Below are 24,661 nucleotides of genomic sequence, written 5' to 3'. Positions count from 1 at the left end.
ATCTGAGTTACCACTTTCTACCCCACACTTTTCTGGACAGTGTCCTCAGAAAACGGGGTGGCTGTTGTGCACTGTGAAAGTGGCTGTCAACTGGCATTTAAAGTCCCCAAGCTCCAAACGGCTAGCCAGGACTTTCAGGGTCTCTGGTGCTCCTGGAGAAAGACTCTAGGAAGGAAGAGGGCACCACAGCACCCAGCAACTAGGGGTGCATTCTGGTTGGGTTCCAATCATGAAAACTTGTGTTTTTCGTAACTGCAACCTCAATGTCACTAACCTCTCTCTTGGAGGTCATGTGACGTGAGAATCTAAAGTTCCTGAGTCCAGGTCACATGGGGGCAGGTTGCTTTCTGTTTCTCACTCAGTAGTTGGCTCAACCAGCCCACTTGGGGCCCTGGGACACAGCCCAGAAATCTTTAAAGTTCCCTGTCAGTGTTTGTTTTTTAAAGGGCATGTGATCTGGGGGAGAATGGATACATGTATATGTATGACTGAGTCCCTTTACTGTCCACCTGAAACTATCACCACACTGTTAATTGGCTATACTTTAAAAAAATACTTGTGAAGTTTGCATGCTACCTTTAACGCACAAACTATTGTTTCCTACATGTAAGTTACATTTATGCTCTGATGCACCAGCTTTCTCTTGACCTGCCCAGCACTGGAGTGGAACTGTGTGCTCCCAGTGGCACATGTAATCTTCTTAGTGGCACGTGGAGCCACAGGATGGCCAGGCCAGGAGACTCCTGGAACCTGGCTGGCCCTTGAGTCCAGGTCCACACATCTTCCCTTCTCAATCCAGGTTCCAGCAACACTAAACTTTCCCCTTCTTACACAAACTAGTCCTTTTGCAAATGCTATTTATTTCCTTCTGTTTGCTGGGATGTCCTCTTCCCAGTGTTTCATGAAGCTAAGAGTTCAATAATGAATAAACGGTCATTTTCATTTTTTCAGTCTGTTTGGATCCCAGTCTGTTCAGTCTCCTACAAAAGGAGACTATCTCCTAGGATGATTGGTTTAGCACCAAATCCAAAACAGTAACAGCATCTTCTGTGAAAGATTAAATCATGGGTTCAGTAAAGAATATCCCCACCTTTTCACAGGGTAAGCATGGAGTTGAGAGTTTATGATTAGCCCCCCAGGGTATTTTCTTGTAGGAAAGATTCTCATAAAGAAACTTAGTAGTAATTGGAAACGCTTAAGGACATTCTGCATCAACAGAAAGATTGAGCTTTTTTAAAACTTCTCTTAGATTTAGCTCAAACAAGCAATGACTTAATAAGGCAGAAACATTTGGGAGGTAGTCAGTAAAAATTGTGAATTAGGACCAGGATAATCAAATGTATTATATATTCAATAAGATTCACCTCCCGTTAATGTCACATAAGGGTTTACATACCAGGAACTTTCTCCAGGAGGATTTTTAAGGCAATGAAGGTACTCCGTATCATACTGTAATTGTGGACACATCATGATACATTTGTCCAGACCCACAGAATGTACAGCATGGAGCGTGAACCCTGGTGTAAACTGTGGACTTCAGGGGAAATGATGTGTGTGTGCTGCTTCATCAGATAGAAGAGATGCGCCATTCTGGTGAGAGATGTGACGGCGGGGGTAGTCGGGTATATACAGGGGTGTGTGAGAAATATCACTGCCTTCCTCCCAATTTTGCTGTGAACTTAAAACTGCTCTGAAAAATAAAGTCTTTTTAAAAAAGCGTATTCTTTAAGTAAAAATGTAAATCAAACTAAACCAAACCTGACTGTTAGCCTATAATATAGAAAATGTTCCTCTGGCAGAGTCCCCTGTGCCAAAACTGCCCTTCCCAGCTTCATCCCTTCATGTCCTGGTGCTGAAGAGAAGGCAGCTCCCTTCCTTTCTCTGTGGGGGGCATGGCCTGCGCCTTGACGGGCAAGTCAAGGAGGGAAGACCAGCGCTGGCTCAATCCCCTTCCCCTTCACCTGGGAGCAGGTGAGCTCTCTCCAGAAGAGGCACTGAGGACCATACCTATTCCACGGGGGTCTTGTGCTGTTGACAAGGCCTGGGACCTGCAGGCCTGGGACAATGCCGAGTTGTAAACTCGGTTATTACAAAAGGGGTCTGACAGCCCGCAGCAGCAGAATCGCAGCTCTGAGCACTGAGAGAGGTTTTCTGTGCTCTGAGAGGAGAATGCTGCCTTCTCCTGTCCCAGGCCCCTGGGGCATGCATGCCAACTGGACAGGAGTTAACTGACCACATCAGGATGACGCAGCCCTGACGTGTGAACGCTTGACACCATTTATGAAGCACCCTTTTTGCCTAAGGGCACTGTCCCTTCAAAGACCTTCTCTCTACTTGTCCTCCGGTTAGAGTGATGGGACCAGCATTCTCCTAGCAGGGACCCTGAGCAGTGCTGACAGCACCCTTCCTAAAAGAGTACCTACCAGAGCATCTTCCTTAAGAAAGTTCCAGAACACCCGTTCCCATGTCTCACCTAAGAACAGACTGGGACCTCTGTTTTTAAATCCAACCCATGGTGGATTCATGTTGATGTAAGGCAAAACCAATACAATATTGTAAAGAAATTAGCCTCTAATTAAAATAAATAAATTTAAATTAAAAAAAATAAATCCAAGGGAAACTTTAAAAAAAGACAAAGAAAAATCACTGCCATATGCAGAATATACCAGACTTCATGTACTAATGTGCTTTCCTTGTGAAAATCTTCCATGTTTGGAAATAGTATGGTTAAGGTACTAACTGTAAATTATAAATAACTTGCTTATCCTGCAAAAAGCTGGGCATGTTCTCTGATAAAATGAAGAGAGAAATCACACTGATAAATAGCTAGGTGATCTGGTTTCCGCGAGGGTCAGGATGTGACTTTGGCCCACTCTTATATTATTAAAGAGCAGGAAACATAAAACCAATTCCTGCAGCAAGAAGCTGCCGCGTCCGCAAGTTACAAGCTGCTCAAGGAGCCCACAGGCTGCTGCAAGAAACCTGGGGAAGGGATAAGTATCTACTACTCTGAAAAGAGGAATCTATTTTAATACTTAATCTCTATGGCTGAACCTGCTCTCATAGCTGCATTGCAAAATGGCACCGTGATAACTTCTACTTTGGAAGAAAATGAAAACTAAAGATAAAACTGGAGGAATATGTTCAGTTTGAAAACATTTTTCAAAATAATGTTTTTAGTTTTCAAGCAGATATTCTGTCTCTCCTTGTGCATTTATAAAACCAGACCTGTGTGTAATGTAAGATAGGATCTGCGGGTCCATTTTCTTTAAAAAAAAAAAAAAAATGTAACTAGACTGATGGAAGTCATGGTTTCACACATGTACACTTATTCACAAACTCATTAACTCGTACACATTCAATGTGGCAGCTTTTATAGGTTAATCATACTTCAATACAGTGATTTGCTAAAACATAACTAGAAATTGAGCCCAAATATTAATATAATAATAGTGAGTAAACCGTAATACATTCATTGATAAAATTAAGTTCAGTTCAGTTGCTCAGTTGTGTCCGACTCTTTGGGACCCCCTGGACTGCAGCATACCAGGCCTCCCTGACCATCATCAACTCCCAGAGTTTACTCAAACTCATGTCCATTGAGTCGGTGATGGCATCCAACCATCTCATCCTCTGTCATCCCCTTCTCCTCCCGCATTCAATCTTTTCCAGCATCAGGGTCTTTTCAAATGAATCAGTTTTTTGCATCAGGTGGCCAAAGTATTGAAGTTTCATCTTCAACATCAGTCCTTCCAATGAATATTCAGGACTGATTTCTTTTAGGATGGATTGGTTGTATCTCCTTGCAGCCCAAGAGACTCACAAGAGTCTTCTCCAACACCACAGTTCAAAAGCATCAATTCTTTGGCACTCAGCTTTCTATGCTTCAACTCTCACATCCATACATGACCACTGGAAAAACCATAGCCTTGACTAGATGGATCTTTGTTGGCAAAGTAATGTCTCTGCTTTTTAATATGGTACCTAGATTGGTCATAACTTTCCTTCCAAGGAGAAAGTGTCTTTTAATTTCATGGCTGCAGTCACCACCTGCAGTGATTTTGGAGCCCCAAAAAAGAAAGTCTATCACTGTTTCTACTGTTTCCCCATCTATTTGCCATAAAGTGATGGAACCAGATACCATGATCTTAGTTTTCTGAATGTTGAGCTTTAAACCAGCTTTTTCAATCTCCTCTTTCACTTTCATCAAGAGGCTCTTTAGCTCTTCTTTGCTTTCTGCCATAAGGGTGGTGTTATCTGCATATCTGAGGTTATTGATATTTCTCCTGGCAATCCTGATTCCAGCTTGTGCTTCCTCCAGCCCAGCGTTTCTCATGATGTACTCTGCATAGAAGTTAAATAAGCAGGGTGACAATATACAGCCTTGACATACTCCTTTCCTTATTTGGAACCAGTGTGCTGTTCCATGTCCAGTTCTAACTGTTGCTTCCTGACCTGCATATAGATTTCTCAAGAGGCAGGTCAGGTGGTCTGGTATTCCCATCTCTTTCAGAATTTTCCACAGTTTATTGTGATCCACACAGTCAAAGGCTTTGGCATAGTCAATAAAGCAGAAATAGATGTTTTTCTGGAACTCTCTTGCTTTTTCTATAATCTAACGGATCTTGGCAACTTGATCTCTGTTTCCTCTGCCTTTTCTAAAATCAACTTGAACATCTGAAAGTTCATGGTTCATGTACTGCTGAAGCCTGGCTCACATGCACCTAACCCTATGATAATATGGCCTGCTTCCCAAGTTTCAGTGAGAAAAGTCCACTTAGGACAGAGGTCACTCTGTAAAAGAAGAAACACAGACACTCCAGAAACCTGTGCATTTCTGGCATGACCCTACCCACAGGAACTCCTCCCTTCTATGGATGCTGGGCCACAGGAATCCAATGTGGGTCTTAACTTCTGGCTCCGGGGCCCCTCTGCTGGGAGGCAGCCACAAGGAGGCCCCCGCAGAGGAGCATGTCCTAGTGTTCCCCAATAGTATCACTTTGAAAAGCTGTTTTGCATCACCTCCTAGAGGTAAAGACGTTGTATCCTAGGAAAATATTAAGGCCAGGAGCAATGTTCCTCAAATTTTTGTGTACACGGTGCATAAAATAATTTAAAAAACCTGTGAACCCCTTTGCTCCAGTAAATCATTACCTGAAATTTCCTTTATAAAACTAAAGCAGTTGCAAAGGATGCAATTTTAAGTAGAATCAGAATATTTTAACATAAAACTGTTATATCACTCTTTTCAATGTATCGATGAGAATAAAAACACCCAGAGTGATGTGGTTATCCATTATCCATTTTTAAAATTCTCGAGAAAACGATTTTTGAAGATTTAAATATTTTACATAATTTCTTACCTCCCTTGGTCTCCTAGAAATGCAGGTCCCATTCACTCTTGTTTCAGAATCATACAAAAATATTTTTGTGCTTGAATGTCTTTATAATTGATCACTCTATAATATTCTACATAATAAAGTGTATAAACATTTAGATAGAATTGTTTCCTGTGACTTTGTTAAATTTTTAAATTACAGATTGAGCTAATAACAGTAGTACAAAAATGATTAAACAATGTGATTATGATCCATTTTGATAAATATCAAACATCATATCAGAATTCTATTAGCATTGCTCAGTCGCTTCAGTTGTGTCCGACTCTGTGCGACCCCACAGACAGCAGCCCACAAGGCTCCCCCATCCCTGGGATTCTCCAGGCAAGAACACTGGAGTGGGTTGCCATTTCCTTCTCCAGGAAGATTAGCATTAAAAACTATTAGCATTAAAAACTATTAAAATTCTATTAGTATCAATACTCTGGAACATTATAAATGCTTTCATTGTATCTTTTACAGCTGAGAAGGGATGGGAAACAAGTCAGTCTGTGACCTTGGCTACAGGCACTTTGATAGGGAGATGAGGTCTAACCCTAAACCTAATCCTACTGCTGCTGCTGCTGCTAAGTCGCTTCAGTCGTGTCCAACTCTGTGCAATCCCATAGATGGCAGCCCATGAGGCACCCCCGTCCCTGGGATTCTCCAGGCAAGAACACTGGAGTGGGTTGCCATTTCCTTCTCCAATGCATGAAAGTGAAAAGTGAAAGTGAAGTTGCTGAGTCTTGTCCGACTCTTAGCGACCCCGTGGATTGCGGCCCACCAGGCTCCTGCATCTATGGGATTTTCCAGGCAAGAGTGCTGGAGTGGGGTGCCATTGCCTTCTCCAACCCTAACCCTAACCATAACCCTAATTTAGCTTGGGTGGTGGGTGTGACCTTGGCTACAGGCACCTTGACAGGCAGATCAGCTCTCAGTAAGGATTCAGGTGGAAATCGAGGGTTTGGAAATTGATTCCCGTCAATGTCAACTCCATGCGTCCGGCTGTATCCCTTCATGTAAGCTTGTACTGTTTTCATCTGGAACGTTGCTAAGTGGTTGCAGTCACACCTCTGACAGTCAGTCTGTAAGTGGATCTGAGGATGGTCCCTCAGGGGTTGTCCCCAGCTGTGCTATGTCAGGGCCTGCGGGGCTGGCCCTGCCCCAGGTGGCAGTCACCTACCTGGAGTCGGCTTGTAGGCCTGAGACCTCCCTCCTTTCTGAGCCCACCTCCAACAGGAGTGAGCTGTGCAGCTCCCAGGATCAGGGTGAGTGTGCTGAGCTCGCTGGCACCCAGCCGGGAGGGTGAGACCCTGCAGGTTGTTCCTAGGCCCAGATTTACACCCCGAGGCCTTGCACACTGCACTGTGGCACCTCCCCCCACTGGCCCTGGCCGGACCCTCACCTCCCGTTGACCACACTTCTCTTCTCCAGCCCGCTGGGCAGCACGACGGTCATGGCCACCACCCCGTCGTCCAGCGAATGCTTTCTGCTGAGCTGGTTCTGTGGGGGCCCGGGGGATGCTCTGCGAGGAGATCTCTGTCCACTGTGCAAGTTGGGGGTGGCAGGCTTCCCAGGAGGCGGGGGAGCGCGAGCCTTCATCTTCCTCCTGGAAAGGCGGCAAGAGGAAGGATGAGTTAGGTGGCAGCTTCCGACCTGAAGTCAACAAAGCTGTTGACAGCCAGCAGTTTCTAAGGACCCTTCCCCCTCATCGTTCATTCTTGCAATTATTTAGGGCCTTCTGGGTCACAGGAACTTTTAAAAATCAGTATATTACAACAAGGACCTACTGTAGAGCACAGGGAACTGTGTTCAATATCTTGTAATAACCTAAAGCCAAAATAATCTGAAAAAGAAAACATGTGTGTATGTATAACTTAATCACTTTGCTGGGCACCTGAAACATTGTAAATCAAATATACTTCAATAAAAAAATCAATATATTGCCACTCTTCAACACTAAGAGAAAATGGACAACTAAGCAGAGTGGAGAGCACGTTTTTATAATTGAAGTAGAGTTGGTTTACAGTGCTGTGTTAATTTCAGCTGTACCAGCAAAGCGAGGCTCAGTCATACATGGAATGCATTCGTTTTCGTCTTCTTTTCCATTATTCAACAGGATGTTGAATATAGTTCCGTGTTACACAATAGTTATCCATTCTACACATAAAAGCTTACATATCTGCTAGTGCTGACCACCCACTCCATCCTTCCCCCTTCCTCCTCCCCCTTGGCAGATACCAGTCTGTTCCCTATGGAGAATTCATTTTGAAAGTACATATTCCTGGAAAGAAACAGCCTAAAGCGTGTTCCCCTCTTGGGATGGGTTGGTGTGGAAGAATCTGTTTGGACCAGTCCTTTCTGAACCATTGAGTGGGTCACAAATTCCAGCTAATTAAGGGGGCTTCCCAGCTGGTCTATGTCACTCTAGCTGAAATCGCTGACCCAGCTCTGGATCCATGATTAGCTGAAGATCTGGAATCTATGAGTCCGTGATACTGAGAATGTGATGGGACTACGTTAAGATGAACGAAATTATCCAGAAAATCCACCAGACTGACACCCACAGGCACGGGCACTGTGGACAGAGGTGGCAGTTTTGAGGCAGGGGCTTTGATGATGTTTTAACACCCTCATCCTCTGTCGTCCCCTTCTCCTTCTGCCCTCAATCTTTCCCAGCATCAGGGTCTTTTCCAATGAGTCAGTTCTTTGCATCAGGTGGCCAAAGTATTGGAGTTTCAGCTTCAACATCAGTCCTTCCCATGAACACCCAGGGCCTTGTCCCAACCACCTCGCTCTTCTCCCATCTGCCCTCCTCCAGACTCCAGATGGAGGAGCCATGAAGAGGCTATGTGAGCCCTCAGTGATTAACTTCTGCACAGCAATGTGCCGGGGCATTCTGTCTCAAAGCACCAGACATCAGAATTCCATTTCTAGATATTTATCCTAAAGAAACATTCCCACAAGAATGCATTGTGGGAGGTTCAAAGATGCTCAGTACAATTTACAAAGGCAAACAAATATAAGATATTCTAACCGCAGGTCAAAAAGAGGGAATTTCAATAAATGACAGTATAAAAACAATGTTATACTGGTATTGCTTAAATATACTTTACTTTTAATTTTATTTTACATTGGGCTGTAGCTGGTTTATAATGTGCTTCAGGTACAGCCAAGTGTTTCAGTCATACGTACGTATGTTCTTTTTTCATTTTAGGTTATTAAGAAGAACGAACACTGCTATATAACACAGGGAGCCCATCCTGGGGTTCTGTGACAACTAGAGGGTGGGATGGGGCAGAGGCAGGAGGGAGGCTCAAGAGGGAGGGCATATATCTATATCTATATCTATATCTATTAGTTGTGGCTGATTCATGTTGTGCAGCAGAAACCAACAGAACATTGTAAAGCAATTGTGTATGTGTATCCTCAGTCACTTCAGTTACGTCCGACTCTTTGTGACCCCATGGACTGTAGCCTGCCAGGCTCCTCTGTCCATGAGATTTTCCCAGCAAGAATACTGAAGTGGGTTGCCAGACCCTCCTTCAGGAGATCTTCCTCATCCAGGGTTTGAACCCATGTCTCCTGTGTTGCAAGCAGATTCTTTACTGCTGAGCCCCTGGGGAAGCTCACAAAGCAATTATCCTCCAATTAAAAAGAATACTGTCCAAATGACTATACTATCTACAGATTCAATGCAGGCAATCTACATATTTAATGCAATTCTTATCAAATTGCTAGTGGCATTTTCCACAGAACTAGAACAATAAATTTTAAAATTTGTTTGGGGATGCAAAAGACCATGAATAGCCAAAGCAATTTTGAGAAAGATAAATAAGAGCTTGAGGAATCAGGCTTCCTGACTTTAGGCTATACTGCAAAGCTACAATAAACAAAACAGGGGAGGGAGGAGGGAGGAGGGTTCAGGATGGGGAACACAGGTATACCTATGGCAGATTCATTTCGATATTTGGCAAAACTAATACAATATTATAAAGTTTAAAAATAAAATATAATTAAAAAAATAAATAAACAAAACAATATGGTACTGGCACAAAAACAGAATTCTAGATCAGTGGTACAGGACAGAAAGCCCAGAAATGAACCCACACACCTACAGTCAGTTAATCTACAACTACGGTCAGTTAATCTACAACAAAAAAGGCAAGAATAATCAATGAAGAAAATACAGTCTTTTCAATAAATGGTGCTGGTAAAACTGGAGAAGTTAAGCAAAATACTTTAAACATATAAGTTGATGTTGTAAAATGTTAAATACAGACATTTTAGGAAAACAAACTTCAGAATCCTGTTTTGAGAAATACTGTTTATAAGAGAAATAAACATAGCAATAGACCATAAAACAGTCTAGAAAGACAGAGCAAAGATTTAGCAACAATGACATACAGGTGACGGGTACCATGACATTTGTTTTGCTATTTTCACTCCTATGCATTTCCTAATGTTTTCTATAGTATCACTTCTCTATATATTACTTGTAAAATGAAAGAGGTAATCTTAAAATGGGGGAAAACAGCAAGTGGGGTTCAGATGAGGCCTCAAAGCATCACCATTCATGCCACTGGTTAACACAAACCTTAGGAGTGACACTTGGGTCTCATCCTCTAACCTGACAAGTACGTATAAATTAATTCTCTTTTTTCTTATGAAAAAACCTTAGACCTACATCATATTTTTATGCTTTATTCTAATGTATTGCATATTTTTCCCTTTAAACTTACAGAAATAAAGTAGCAAACATATATTGCTCTAGCCTAAGGACTGTGTATAGTTAATTCATTTATTATTCACAATAACACTCCAGGGAGGGACTACCATTCCTGTTTTATAGATATGAAGTACAGGTACATCTTTCTCAGATTACAGACAATTTGGCTTCAGAGCCTGAAAATTTAACCAGTGCATTCTTCAACCACTATCAGGAAGACCAGATATTGGGGCGTTTTACAGATGAAAAAGTGAAGGCAGGGAGATAGGCTATATAAAACAGATAAACAGCAAGGATATACTGTGTAGCACAGGGAACTCTACTCAATATGTTGTAATAAGCAAGGAGATCAACCCAATTAATCCTAAAGGAAATCAACCCTGAATATTCATTGGAAAGACTGATGCTAAAGTTGAAGCTCCAGTACTTTGGCCACCTGATGTAAAGAGCCAACTCACTGGAAAAGACCCTGATGCTGGGAAAGATTGAGGGCAGAAGGAGAAGGAAGAAACAGAGGATGAGATGGTTGGATGGTATCATCAACTCAATGGACATGAGTTTGAGCAAACTCCGGGAGATGGTAAGGGACAGGGAAGCCTGGCATGCTGCAGTCCATGGGGTCACAAAGAGTTGGACACAACTGAGCTACTGAGCAACAACAGGAAGGAAAAATTATATTTATATATATATATATATATATATATATATATATATATGTATAACTGAATCACTTTCCACACCTGAAACTAACACAACTATATTTCAATTAAAAAAAAAAGAGAGAGAGAGAGAGAGAACTGCCTTGAACTCCTTCAAAGAATGCTGTCGAAAAGGAGGCATTTGGTCATTCACCCAACACTGAGATGGGAGCAAAAAAGACAGAAGCAATGTCCACTGCTCCAGGATTCCCCAGATAAATGATGTCCCCACTACCCTGAGTCAGCCCTCCCATCCCCAATTTCACTTCTTGCCACCACCCAACCAAGGCTTCATCACCGAGGTCTACACAAATGCAGTCTCTTTTTCACCCCACTCTCCTGCCATGCCACCCTTCATTCCACAAACATGCGCTGAGTGTGACCATGGGGACCTTCATCTTTCCTGCCTTGCTCTGCACACAGCACCCGACTGCATGATGACAAAGCTGCCCAGAGAGGCTTCTGTGCTGGATTCTACAGATCCTGCACACTGTAGTGTGCATGTGTGCGAGTGCACGTGTGTACACATGCAAGTTGGCCAACACTGAAAACACTAGAACGTTTCAGGTGAACAAAATGAATTTCTGACTCTTTTCGAAAAAAAGCAAAAATCAAAGATCTGATTGGGCCCTGAACACCTTCGAACAAAGCCCAGCTGAGTGTGTCCATCTGGACCCGTAGACTTCAGGCTATCACAGACTTGTCCCCTTCAGCTGTCAGGACATCCAAACCACAGCTCGAAAATCAGGGCTCTCCAAGTGTGGCAGGGAGGAAGCCAATTCTGATTTCATGTTGGAAACTGCTTCTTTGACTTGCTTTCCATTGCTTTTATTATTATAATCATACTCAATGCTTTGCCTGGAGGACCCTGCCCCTCTGCTTGACTGTAAACTAAAGTGCCTTTGTTCAACTCCTGGAGAGATGGTTGTCCCTGCCTACCTGATAATAGGTGGGATTAACACACTCCTTCCAAAGGCTGGCCATTCCCTTGGAGATGCTGTGCAAGACTGAGGACCCTTTCACTTGACTTCCCCACTGCCTTTCCCTCTCTATTCTGCCTTTTGACTTTAGTTCCTCGTTGCTTCTTTCTCTCTCTATAAAAAAACCTGGCATCCAGACCCTAATAAGATGGTTATTCTGAGGCGCTAGCCTACCACCTTCTCAGTCAGCTGGCTTTCCAAATAAAGTCTCTTCCTGGCCTCATCATCTCGTCTCTCAGATTCATCAGCCTGTCGTGGAGCGAGCAGAGCGAGCTTGGATTCAGTAACACACGCACCCTCAGTCCCGACCCCTCTCTGCTCTCCCCCACTCGGTTGGTGATGGGTCTCAGATCTCCGATCCTAGAAGCACGGACATCACTGATGGCTCTGCCTCACCATCTGACTGGTGGTTTTGTTCCTTTGAAGACACAGCTCAAAACCCTGTCTCCCGAGAATCCTCCAGGCGCTCCTGACCTCCAGACACACACGGCTGAGCTCAGGGGTCTCTAGCCGCCTGCAGAAGCACCTGGGAAGTTTAAAATGTGTTCACCTCTCACCGCGAACCAATCAAACCTGAGCCTCTCAGAGCTTGTTTACGTTAACAATCAACATCTCTTGAGAACAGAGGCCCTTGTCTTAACATGAAAATGGCATATGGTTTTACCTGCAAATTTGTATTACTTGGCGAAAGCATCCGATAGAAAAATATACAGTTAATACATATTAATTTGCTCAAAACTTTATGAGTCTGTTTTTATTTCACAGAAATAACATCTGTAGATTTTCAGCAGTGAACATGAAAAAGTTTCACACCAAGAGCAATGCCTGGGGTGCAGGTGGATTTGAGGAACTGACAACAGGCAGGACCCCACAGGGCCTGAGCACAGAATCTTTTCTGTGTCCCCTGCTTCTCGTTTGTAGGGAACAGACCCCAGCCTCCATGACCGTTCCTGATTTCCAAAGGGCAGATTCAGCCTGCTGCTAATCAGAGAAGGGAGGGAGCGAGGGGATATGGAGACACAGAGGAGCAGCCGATGAACAACATGCAGCTGGGGCAGGTCCCGGCTCTGCATCAGGGAGACGCAGGACAGTATCGTCGAGCTCTGTATGAAACCAAGTTCCCCAACAGATGGAAGATGCTGGCATTCTCCACCCCAGAGAAGACCAGCTGAGGCCAGATTAAGGAAACCAGAGAAGCTCATCAAAAGACCACCGAAGGCCAGATTAAAGGAGTGCACGCCCTGCACACACTCTAGGTCTGCAACCTTGCCCTTGAATCATTGCGATAGAGCTCCTCACCAAGTCCTCCTGGGTAGAGACACACAGTTTTGAGGGGCACCGGCCTGCTGTGTCCCCCTTTGCCTGTGCGACTCCGTAGCCAGCAGCCCACCAGGCTCATCTGTCCCTGGGATTCTTCAGGCAAGAATTCTGGAGTGGGTTGCCATTTCCTTCTTCAGTGCATGCATGCATGAATCACTATGCTGTATACCTGAAAGGAGCATGATATTATCAGTCAACTATGCTTCAATAGCAACAGAAAATAAATACAATAAAAATATACTTTGCCTCATCTGATCCTCATATTCTAAAGGATATGATCTCCAGTTCTCATTTTACAGCTGAAGAAACCATGCTCAGATGGGTTCTAAATGCACAGGTATCCCACAGATATTTGGGGAGTGCCTAAATGACTTTTGCAAGGTCACTGATAAAGTGGAAGGGAGCAGAGGGTGGTTTCATGTCTGTTTTGTCTGGAGGAGGGGCCTGGCGGCTGCAGGAAGAAATTCCTGGTAAGAACACTGCCAAGGATCCAGATGATCCTGCAGCCAGTAGGGACCCTGAGGACTTGGGAGAACAGGCGAGGAGTCAGGTGAGAGGGGCAGCATCTGGGCACACATCAGATGGAAAAGCAAGGCTGGAGGCGGCAGTGCCAGCCCCAGGTTCACAGCACGGGGGCTGAAGTGGAGGCCAGGTGGGATGGGAGAGGATGCCAGGCAGAGAGGCCGTCAGGGAGGCAGCGGGCTCTGGGGTGGGGGCACTGCTCGGCAACCAGACTCCAGCATGGAGCTCTACATGGGCCAGCAGAGGACTCGCCATTGGAGATGGCCAGAGACAGACTTTCGATGGGTTCAGCTCAAGATGACAATGGCACAACCGGAGCGCAAACGGGCAGAGGAAAGGGGCGACCCAGCTCTGAGGCCACACCAGGAGGCAGCGGAAAAGAGCACCTCTTGGGTCGTTCTGAGTATCCGTCTGGGTCTGGGCTATCTCAGGGGAGTCCCCCCTTCCTGGACCTCAGTTTCCAGGTTGGTAAACTGAAAGCTGGATGGTAGGACTTCCAGTTCTAATAGACCAAATCACAGAAAAATATAGACCCAAGCTACCACCATTATATAAAATTAAACTAAGCAGTAGTCAGGGTTAAGATGGCCAGCATCAAAAAACAAACAACAGAAAAGAAGTGATGGTGAGGATGTGGAGAAATTAAAAGCCCTGTGCACTGTTGGCTGGAATGCACACTGGTGAAGCCACTGTGTAAAACAGTCTGGAGATTCCTCAAAAAATCAAAATTGGAACTAGCACATGACCAAGCAACCCCAGTTCTGGGTATATACCCCAAAATAACTGAAAATAAAGACTTGAAGAGATTATTTGCATACCCATGTTCAGAGCAACATTATTCACAATAACCAAAAGGTGAAAACAACTCAAGAGTCTGTCAACAGATGAATGAATAAATGAATGAAATGTGAATTCATTAATAAATGAATGAAAATGAAAATGTGGCAAATACACATTATGGAATACTATCCAGCCTTTGAAAGGAAGAAAATTCTGACACATGTTAAAAGGTGAATGAATCTTGAGGACATTATGCAAGTGAATAATATGCCAGTCAGAAGGACACAGATGGCATGATTCCACTTATAGAAGGAACACAGGGCAGTCAAGTTCATAGAGACAGAAAATAGAATGGTGGTTACCATGGGGAGAGACGGGCAGTTTTACCTAATGGGTTTACACAGTTTTTGTTTAACAGAGTTCCAGTTTGGTAGATGGTTCCAGATGAAAAAAAGTTCTGGAGATGATTGGACAACAATGTGAAAGCACTTTACATTCCTGAACTGCATGCTCGCACACGGCCAAACAGTGGTCAATTTCATGTTGTGTGACTGTACCACAATGTAATCATGACCATTACCTCCTAACAAGACCACATCTCATCGTAACAAAATGAAGTTTGCTTCCTCATCTTTGTGAGTCTTCCTGCCAAGACTCTCTTTCTTGGGCACCCCTCAGTCTCTGCCTCTCGTGTCCCTCTGCCCAAGAGCAGCTTCTCTGGCTGAGCACACTGGAGGGCAAGGCAGAAGATGTAGGACCTGACGCGGTGGGGGCTCACGGGCCCCTTAGAGGAAGGGAAGGAAGGGGAGAAGCTGGATCCACCCACGGGAGGGAGCCCTGCCGGGAGCAGGGGGCTGAGAAGGGGTTAGAGCGATGAGACCTCTCCGCAGCCTCCCTCTTTGAACCCCTGCATCCCAGAAGCAGCACAACGCCTCGGGCTTGTGTGTCCAAGGGAGTGACCATGGGCCAGTTCAATAGCAGGAGCTGCCCAGGCGCACGGACGCCCCAGGCTCCTCCGATCGTAAGCAGCATCTCCCCATAACACAGCACCACCAGCCTTCTCTACCCAGCAGGGGCCCCTGTTCTTCCCACAAGCCTGAGTGACCCTCGCTTGGTCCAGGGAAGCCCAGGTCAGGTCCAGTAGCTGGTTCCTCCCTGGAGAGTCTGTGCAGATGCTGGGCAGTGAGGGCCGCCTGAGTCTAGAAGCAGATGGCAGTCAGAGGGCTGAGCTTTTGCCCCAGTCTGAGGACCCTGCTGAAGCCGGGACTCAGGGCCTGGCCCCTCCTGGGTGCCCCCTGGGGGGCTCTTCAGGGCCTGAGTCACTGAGCAAGCAACTTACCTTCCCAGTGCTCCCTCCCAGACAAGCAGCTGGGAGTGCCCGGGCAGGAAGGACTTAGTAAATGAAAAAAAAAAAAAAAAAAATTCTGGCATCTCAAATGTTATCAACCAGAGTTCCAAGCGGTTATATCTTAAAATCATCACACAGTCATTGCCTAAACTTCAGGAGCAGGCCTGCGAGTTCCCACACCAGCGGGATTGCAGTCAGCTGGTTCTTACACTCAGAGCCCTTCAACTTGAAGCAGGAGGCACAGATGCTCCCCCTAAAGCCAGACGATCCTAGATGGTGTGGGCTGTGTGTCTAACACTGTCTGGACTCTGAGTGCAAATCCCAGGGCCCGGTCCAGACAGCTGAGTTAAAACCTAACTCCACAGGCCTCAGCCAGCGCCCAGCCAGGATGGAGGAGCCGGGCAGCACGGCTGCAGTCTCAGAAGAGAAAGTCCACATGCCTCTCCACTCCCTGAGCAGAGTCCAAGGTGCTCTGCTCTGTGTCACTATCCATGGACGGTGATGCTGATGCCAGCTCAGCTGAATGACAAGCCTGTACGATACCTGCCTGTGCACCCTGGCGGCAGCCTGGGCAGGAAGCAGGGCGAACAGCATTGCCTGAAAGGGATTCCAAAGAGCAACCAGGCACACCCGCTCCTCCTGGGCCTGGCCCACTGGTGAAGCCAGCTTGGGATAAACAGACCTGTGGATGCTGCAGGCAGAAGGGAGTCGCCCATCCCTCTCAAGAGCCTTTCCAAGCATGATGTTTGCTTCCTGCTGGAAGAGGCAGAAAGTTGGACACAAGCTGCCCTGGTTCTTGGGTCAGGTCACTTCCAGTGGCACCTGGTTCCTCCTGCCAGCAGCTGGAGGAGGCCTCTGCTCACCTCGAGGGAAGGAGCAGCTGGAGGCTGCCAGGCGCTCCCCACCAGAAGCAGCCCAGGAGCCCGGGGGTGTTCCAAAGGTCCCACCCAGCCTCCCAAACCTGATGCTGCGTTGAGTCACCTCCCAGTGGGCCTTGACTGCAGTAAAGAATTCAGAGATCTGGGGAGCACAGTTTCAAGGAAGCATCAAAGGAAGGGGGCAGAAGAGCAGGGTTTTAATTATGACATCATCAAACATCATTTTGCACACTTAGATTTAACTTCTCCTATGAGCAATGCCACATGTGTCTGGAAAGACAGTCATCCACTGACAAATAGTTAGGGGCCCCATCACATCCCAGGGCCATCCTAAGATTGACAATTGCAGCTGGAAGTCACCCTCCACAAGCTCGTGGTCCCCAAGGGTGGACATCAGCTCACGAGACACAGAAAGAAGGATGGTAGAACCACAAGGGCAAGGAAGGTAAGATGTGTTCTACAAGGATTACACAGGTCTCTCAATTTAGACAGAGTTCACCATGTTTCTGGAAATGATTTGTGAGTGGTGATAAGAAAATAAGACAGAGGTGGCAAGAAAAAGTGGGCATGAGGCTGTCCCCAGCAAGGAGGTTAATTTTGAGGGTGCCAAGGTAGGGAGGGCTTGGGATGTAGGGCCATTTCAGGAATCTGGCATGTGGTAAGGTGTGGGGATAAGTACAGGCTGGGGTACAGAGGACCTGGGGAGTATGGAGCAGGAGGACTTTGAGTATTTCCTATGAACAATGAGGAACAAATCAGACTCTGCCCACAAGGTGACTCACACATGCACACACACACATGCACACCTGTGCACACACCCATGCACACACCCCACATGCATACCTGCATACACAACACACCACACACATACACATGTGCACACATGCATGCATAGCTCTGAGAGGCTAAGTTCATGAACAAGTGCAAATTTAAGGCAGCTGACCATCAGATCCAAAGGATAAATTCCACTGTCAAGAGAAACAACAAGAGAGGAACAGGGGCTGGAAAGAATCAGGGGCAGGAAGATCCATGTGAGCAGGACTGAAGGGAAGTCGGCTGTTGTTAGAACAGCTCCACGTGGGCAAGGACTCTGCATGCCAGGCGTCAGCAGCCGGGCTGAGGTGAGGACGGGGGTGCCGGGTTGTCTGATGGAAACACGCTAAAAGCACGCAGACAGGTGTGCAGACATTCCTGAGAAGACGCACTCAAAGGCAGCTGTGGCGCTTCCCCTCCTCCACACCCCACCCTAAAGTGGGGGCGTCCTGCCCCCAGCAGCCTCCAGTCGGGTCTGGGGGTGGATGCTGTATTTCCTTTTGTGCCCAGGTGTCTGTGAGCTGCGCTGTTGGAGGTAAAGGTGAGGACACGAAGGCACAGGTGTGTGTGGGGCGGGTGGGGTGGGGTGGGGGTGGGCGTGCGGTTGTGATGGCCAAGACTCAGGTTCTGTATCTGTAGCCCAGGACCCACTCCATAAGGACTCTGGGTCCTTAGGTTCCCTTAGGTTCCACTGGGTTCCCTTAGGACAAAAGGGAACCAAGTCAAGCACCTCCAAAGGGACGTCAAACCAAGTCAAGTGCCTCCAAATTTGCCACCTGGGGAGCCCTTAATTAGCTGTGTGCATGGTTAAACAGGCAATGAGGACTATTTCATTTAACTGCTTTTTAGTTTCATGTTTGGATACATTATGAAATCAATCCGTCAAATTAATGGCTTCTGGTTATTTGCATTAAAAATAAAAGCAATAAGTTGGACAGAAAAAGACAAATACAGGATATCGATTATGTGTGGACTTTAAAAAAAGGATACAAATGAACTTATCTCAAAACAGAAATAGATTCACAGATACAGAAAACAAACTTTTGGTTACCAGGGGGAATGAGGGGGAGAGGTAAATTGGAGATTGGGATTACCAGATACAGACTACTATATAAACAAATAGGTAACTAATAAGGATCTACTCTATAGCACAGGGAACTCTACTCAATACTCTGTAATGACCTATATGGGAAAAGAATCTGCAAAAGAGTGGGTATGGTGGCTCAGATGGTATAGCGTCTTCCAGCAGTGCAGGAGACCCGGGCTCAAACCCTGGGTCAGGAAGATCCCCTGGAGAAGGAAACGGCAACCCACTCCAGTACTCTTGCCTGGAGAATCCCATGGACAGAGGAGCCTGGTGAGTTACAGTCCATGGGGTCGCAAAGAGTCGGACACAACTGTACGACTTCACTTTTACTTTCATACATATATGTGTAACTGATCACTTTGCTGCACACTTGAAACTAACACAGCATTTTGAATCAACCATACTCCGATAACATTTTTAAATAAATAAAAGCAATAATGAAGATGGTTTTGATGTAAAGGATGGTCACCCTCTCAAAGTCAAAAGATTCATGTGGACAATAAGAAACTGAAATCACAGGTTTAAGTTTTCACACCTAAATGGAATGTTGGCGGTTTCAACCAAGTGTCAGCAGCCACAGAATGAGAGTGAGAACCGTGATTCAGAGTGAAGACTCAGGGCAGGCAGCCTGTTTCAAAGCCAGGCCCCTCTGTATCCCACGTTATTTCCATGGTGTCTGCTTATGTCCCTGGGGTGGCCCTGGTCCTGCTTCTTTCTTCATCTGACCCCACTCAGGAACCCACTTTAAGATTCAGATTTCAGAGAAGGGACTGGATCATGCCCAGGAAAGAGCCTTGAAGAGGGTGGGCATGACCAAAGCAGTTGCCCAGTTCTCTTTTGCAAATGTACTTCAGTAGTGGGTAGGGTTTCCCTTCTGCAAAATATATTCTATAGTTTTCTCAGGAAATCCAATGGAAGTTTAAACATATCAAGTGCCTGAGTGTGTGGAGCCCAGGCAAGTTCTGGGCATCAGTAAGAAGAGGGCCTTCTGCTAGGGCCAACAGCATCCTTCTCTTTACCCTTTCAGGGACCAGGAAATTCCAGGAGAAAGTGGAACGCAGACATCAGACCCCAAAGACAACACTGAAAATAGGCTACTTGGACTGTTAGAAATGAGGGGAGAAAATACAAGGGAGGCAACCAGGGTAGGAAATGATGGTCTTCACAGCGGGCCTCCATGCCTGGAGCGACAGGGCAGAAAGAGACATCGGGTCCCTCCTCCCACCCCCGCCAGGGGCAGGAACAGATGTACCCCTGCTAACAAGGCCCACCTTCTTGCTGGGACACAGAGAGAGCTGTTCTGGAAGGTTCGGGGAGGTCTGGATGGAATCCCAATTAGACAAAACCCCTCTCCATCTGACTCCCATGGTCCTTTCCACCTCACCCCTTCTTCCTTTGCTACAGTCAGCACTCTACCATGTAATCACAGTCATAGTAGGTTCCATGTCCCTGCTTACCTGGCCCCAGCACTTCTCTTTGCACTTACTGGGTGGCCCCAAGCACGCCTGTCTCAGCTCCCCCAGCCTCGGCCCCGTCAAACCCCACATGCTCTTCCACATGCCCTCCTTTGCTACCTGGAACTGGCAAGCTCTCCTGTATCAAGGGCTTCGCACATGCTATTCCCTGCTGGAAATGCTGTTCCCTCTCCCCCAGACGCCGTCCCACACTCCCTGACTCAGCCTGGAAGGCGAGCTCCTATGAAAGGCCTTTCCCCCAATCCCTGCTGTGGCTCCATGGAATGTTCTCCAGCAGAGCATTGGGCCAGTTTATTTCACGGTGCTTCTCGCAGTCTACACTCACAGGGTTTGGACCACAGTATGTAGGACCAGCCAGAACTCTGCACTTTAACTCTTTGAGGTCAGGGACCAAGACTCTCTTGTTCCCAGCAGGGACAGTAACTCAGCGCCTAAGTGCTGTGTAAGTGAGTCAGCTCCCTTTGCTAGGATTCAGCTGCCATACTGCTGCCCAGCTGTGTGGGCATCTAGGAGAAGGTGACCGTTTGGAAACCCAGAGGGCAGCAGGGCACTGCCAGGGGTAGACTGGATGGTGCCAGAGGCTAGGGAGCCCCCCACCCGCCAGTAACACTCCCAAGGCTCTGAGCCCAGCAGTTCCTGGACTTTTAGCTGAGTTTCTGAAAATGTATAAGCCCACTGGGTCCCAAGCACTTTGCATGCATTCAGTTCTCACAACAAGGGCACATGCAGTGTTAGCCTCCCCACTGTACAGATGGGAAGACTGAGGAGCTGACAGGCAAGGGATTCTCTTGGGATCATACTGCTAGGAGGCCCTCCTGAGCCACCATGCGCCTCTGCCCCGTCCCTAGCTGTCTCCTGGAAACAAAGAACCCCAGGTATCCGGTAGCCAGTGCTGAACTGTCCAGGCTCTGCGCCCTCTGCTGGAGGGTGGGCACCCTGCCGGGGCAGCGGCAATGAGGGCATGAGTCAGGAGGCCCCCTCTGGTGAAGGTTTCTGGCACAGTCTGCTGTGACTTGGGGTCTGGACAAGCCTTGTCTAATACAGTCAGAGCCCCAAAGACGTTCTTCAGGGCTGAGTTTACATGAATCACAAATATGCTCAACATTCCCATGGAACAGAGGGAGACGCAGGGTCCTGGGGAGGTGAGGGGACTTGTCCAGGCTGATGGCAGGAGGCCCTGGGTCAGTCTGCTGGGCTCTCAGCATCTTCAGAATCAGGACAGGACTCCTTTGAGCATCTGATGAGGGCAAAGATGCACTGAGACAGCTTCATGTATGTGCACACGATTTCTGCAAACTGCTGTGAGTGACGGGGACCCTGGCTGGAATCCCTGTGATGCCTTCTCTCTGATCCCTGTGAGCCTCCCATGATAAGGGCCCTGTGTCTTCTGGGACAAGAATCCCTTTTAATAAAAGAGGAATGAGGACAGTCCCTCTGATGCTTCCCTCTGCGTGTGTGCATGTGTGCATGTGTGTGTGTGTGCACGCGTGCACGCATGCATGTGTGCATGTGTGTGTGTGTGCACGCGTGCGTGTGTGTGTGTGTGTGTGTGTGTGTGTGTGCATGTGTGTTCAGTCGCTCAGTCATGTCCGACTTTTTGAGGCCCCATGGATTCATGGGGAGTCTGCCCATGGAATTTTCTCTGCCCATGGAATTTTCCAGGCAAAAATATTGGGGTGGGGTGCCATTTCCTACTTCATCTCCTATCATCTTTGCCTTTCAAAACAAAATTCAGGACAAGAGAAACATTCCACAGAGGATCCCTATAACTATACCCATGATACTCTCAAATTAAGAGGCACCTTCGAGCTGCAGCTTGAAGGAGAAAGACGATATAAAGAGAGGAACACCCATGTCCCAGGAAACAGAGGGAAGGGGGCTTCTCATAAAACACTGCTTTTCAGGGCCATGGAGACACCGTCCTTTGGAATTCTGCCCCAGAACAGCCTTTCACAGCTGCAGAGCATCTCCAGCCTCAGTGGTTCTCTCTGGAGTCAGAAAGAAGTGAATTCAAATCTGGTAATGATATCGCCAGCTGTGCGTCCCCCAGCAGACAACTCGGTCTGGGAAAGTACTGTACTTGTCAGCCTCAGTTTCCCCAGGAGCCAAATGCAGAATGCTTTCCATGTTTATTGTGGGGTTCCCATGAGGATTAAAGGAGATGACTCATGAAGCTCCCTACAGGACACTCAGTGTCCATAGTGGTTGTATGGGTTTTTACTGTCATTCTTTGAGGCAAAAACAAAAACAAAAACAAGCCTCCTGTCTCCATGAGGGCAGAGGAGCTAACTCCTGCAGATGCCCAGTGAAAGCTCATCTGTGCAGCAGATACATTCAAAACCAACCAAGAAACCCTACTCACAATAGACTTTGACCTCTGTGACCTGGGGTTGAAAGAGCTTTCAGTAATTGAACATGAAATGATTAGCTTTCTTGATGGGGTTCTCCAAGACACAATAGCAAAAGCTATCCATAACACACAGCAAACTCACCCCGTGGGCCGTGAGCATGGGAATGTGGCTATCTCAGCACACATCAAGTTCATATTCAAAGAGGAACATTTGAGAGCCGAGTCCCACAGCTATTACCCAACTTCCAGTAAGTTAAGAAAGAGCCCATGGGTGTGGATCGCTTAGCTGTCGGCAAAGGCTCCTGGATGAAGCTGAGCAGAGCAGCTCCTGCTCCAAGGATCAGATAAAGAGTTACTGCATTCTGAATGTTTATAGAAAAAGGATCTCTCCTTCCAAACAATAGGCTGCACTAACTCAATGCAGTTTGAACATTCTTATCAAATGACGGGAAACAGATCAGAGGCAAAAACTTACGGGTTCCCAAAGCACCTGGCAATGTCTGCACACATCCCAAGCTGTGCTGCCCTCACCTGGAGGCCTTGCTTTGCCTCTTTACAAGGCGCAGGCCTAGCTGCTCAAGGCGAGCCCGTCCCTGGAATTTCCCTGGATGGGAGCTTGGCGGGGAAGCTGAACTGTGAGAACACGCACAGGTTTCTGACCCGACCAGCCTGTGACTTAATAAAGATGCCACCCGATGCAGGGCTTCCTACCGAACAAGCCTGCAGTGTTGCACCCACTGGCTGAGATATTCCCACTGTGCCCCCTGCCAGGAACAAAATCGCAATTTACCTTGGCTCCCTTGGCCAAAAGCTCAGACCTTCTAATCCTAATCCAGGGAAAAAAAAAAAAAAAAAACAACAACCTGCAAAGGACGCGCTGTCAGAGAGGAAGAGCAGATCTATGTCTTCAGCGAGGAGCAGCTCCTTGCTCCTTTCTGACAAAGCGCACCCACCGCTTCCTTGGCGCTGTCGGTGTGGACATCACAGGCTGTCCCTCAGGTGTAAGTGTAATTACGCTTCCAGAGACAAATCAGACCTTCACCAAAGCTAACCAACCTTGTGCAACCAGGCACTCGTTGAATTTGCCTAAAGCAACTCTTGCCATCTCCCAGGCACGATTCAGCACCTTCTTGGGATGATGAGTCTATTTTTTCTTTGCCTCAAAAGCTTGGTGATCAGAGAGTTGCTGTGTTCCCGCAGCAGTAATGAGGCTTCTCAGGCTTGAAGGCCATACTCAGTTTCTGCCAAATATCACCATCCCAGGACGACAGACAAGGCTGCCAAACAGATAAGGTGGCAGGCAGACATGGCCACGAGGCTGCAGTGCCCTAGGCTCGCATCCAAGTCAAGAGCCAGAGGTTCCCAGGGAGGGTGTGGCAGACTGGGATGAAGGGATCCGGCTGCCAGAACAACACCCTCCCCACCATCAGACCCCAGTCTGCTCTGCTGGAGTTGCAGTGTCACCTGAGTTTCCCACTTCCTGGCAGGCAGCTCCTGGAGTTCTGGTTGACCTCTATCCCCCATGGGGGAGGCATGGCCAGTCCAGCATAGCCCCAAGGAAGCAAGGAGTGTGCTGCCCCCTAGGACGCCCCCCAAGTAAGATCCCGGTGTCCTCCAAGCTTCCTCACTCCAGAGTCCAAATCCACAGCCCACTACCACCTTACCCCCACAATCTCCAGAGACTGTCCAAGTCTGCTGGTTTCTAGACCGTTACGAGCCTGACAGAGAGCTCCTCCATGCATCACTGCCTCTGCGCCTCTCCATTTCAGCCAGCGCCTCACTATTTTCCATTGCACTGTCGTCTCCTCCCCCCCCTCCCCTTCTTCCTCCTCTTCTTCCTCTTCCAAAGGCTGCACCGAGTTCCACCTGCACCGTTTTCCGTCTGTCTCCTGCCCCATCCTTCCTGGGGCCGCTGTCCCCTCGTGGTCAGACTACAGTCATTCCTCTTACCACAGACGCTAAGCAATCTCCTCCTTCACCTGCCCACCCCTCCTGAGTCCCGTCTCCACAGCTGAGGTGACTCTTCCTCAGGACAACTCCATCCAACCATCCCCTGGTGCAAACTGCTCCGTGGTGCCCCCTGCCTGCTGAGTGAACCCCAGACTTCTCCACCATGATGCCACCATCCCAGGCTACTTCTGCCCCACTCCCAGGTCAGCCAGGCTGGGGTCACCTAAACCCTAGGGCCCTGCAGACAGGCCAGGCTCCTCCATCCGGACGGTCCCACCCACGAGTCCCTCATCAGTGAGTGCAGGAGTGACGTCCTGCGGGAGAGTCACAGGACTCGACTGTGGGCCTGGGCCAGG

General features: G+C 47.4%; 1 protein-coding gene across 5 annotated transcripts in view; it reads right to left on the bottom strand.

Annotated features, from left to right (window-relative positions):
* Positions 1-24,661, bottom strand: part of COBL (cordon-bleu WH2 repeat protein) — a 303,653-nt gene that overhangs the window by 190,725 nt on the left and 88,267 nt on the right. For all 5 annotated transcript variants that reach the window (XM_059885790.1, XM_059885792.1, XM_024990960.2 and 2 more), the window contains exon 2: positions 6,781-6,984. In XM_059885790.1, the coding sequence (XP_059741773.1) occupies positions 6,781-6,984 (204 nt within the window). The remainder of the gene's footprint in view (positions 1-6,780; positions 6,985-24,661) is intronic.

Source organism: Bos taurus, chromosome 4, assembly GCF_002263795.3.
Source record: "Bos taurus isolate L1 Dominette 01449 registration number 42190680 breed Hereford chromosome 4, ARS-UCD2.0, whole genome shotgun sequence".
Taxonomy (NCBI): Eukaryota; Metazoa; Chordata; class Mammalia; order Artiodactyla; family Bovidae; genus Bos; species Bos taurus.
This window is presented reverse-complemented; position numbering and strand designations above follow the sequence as displayed.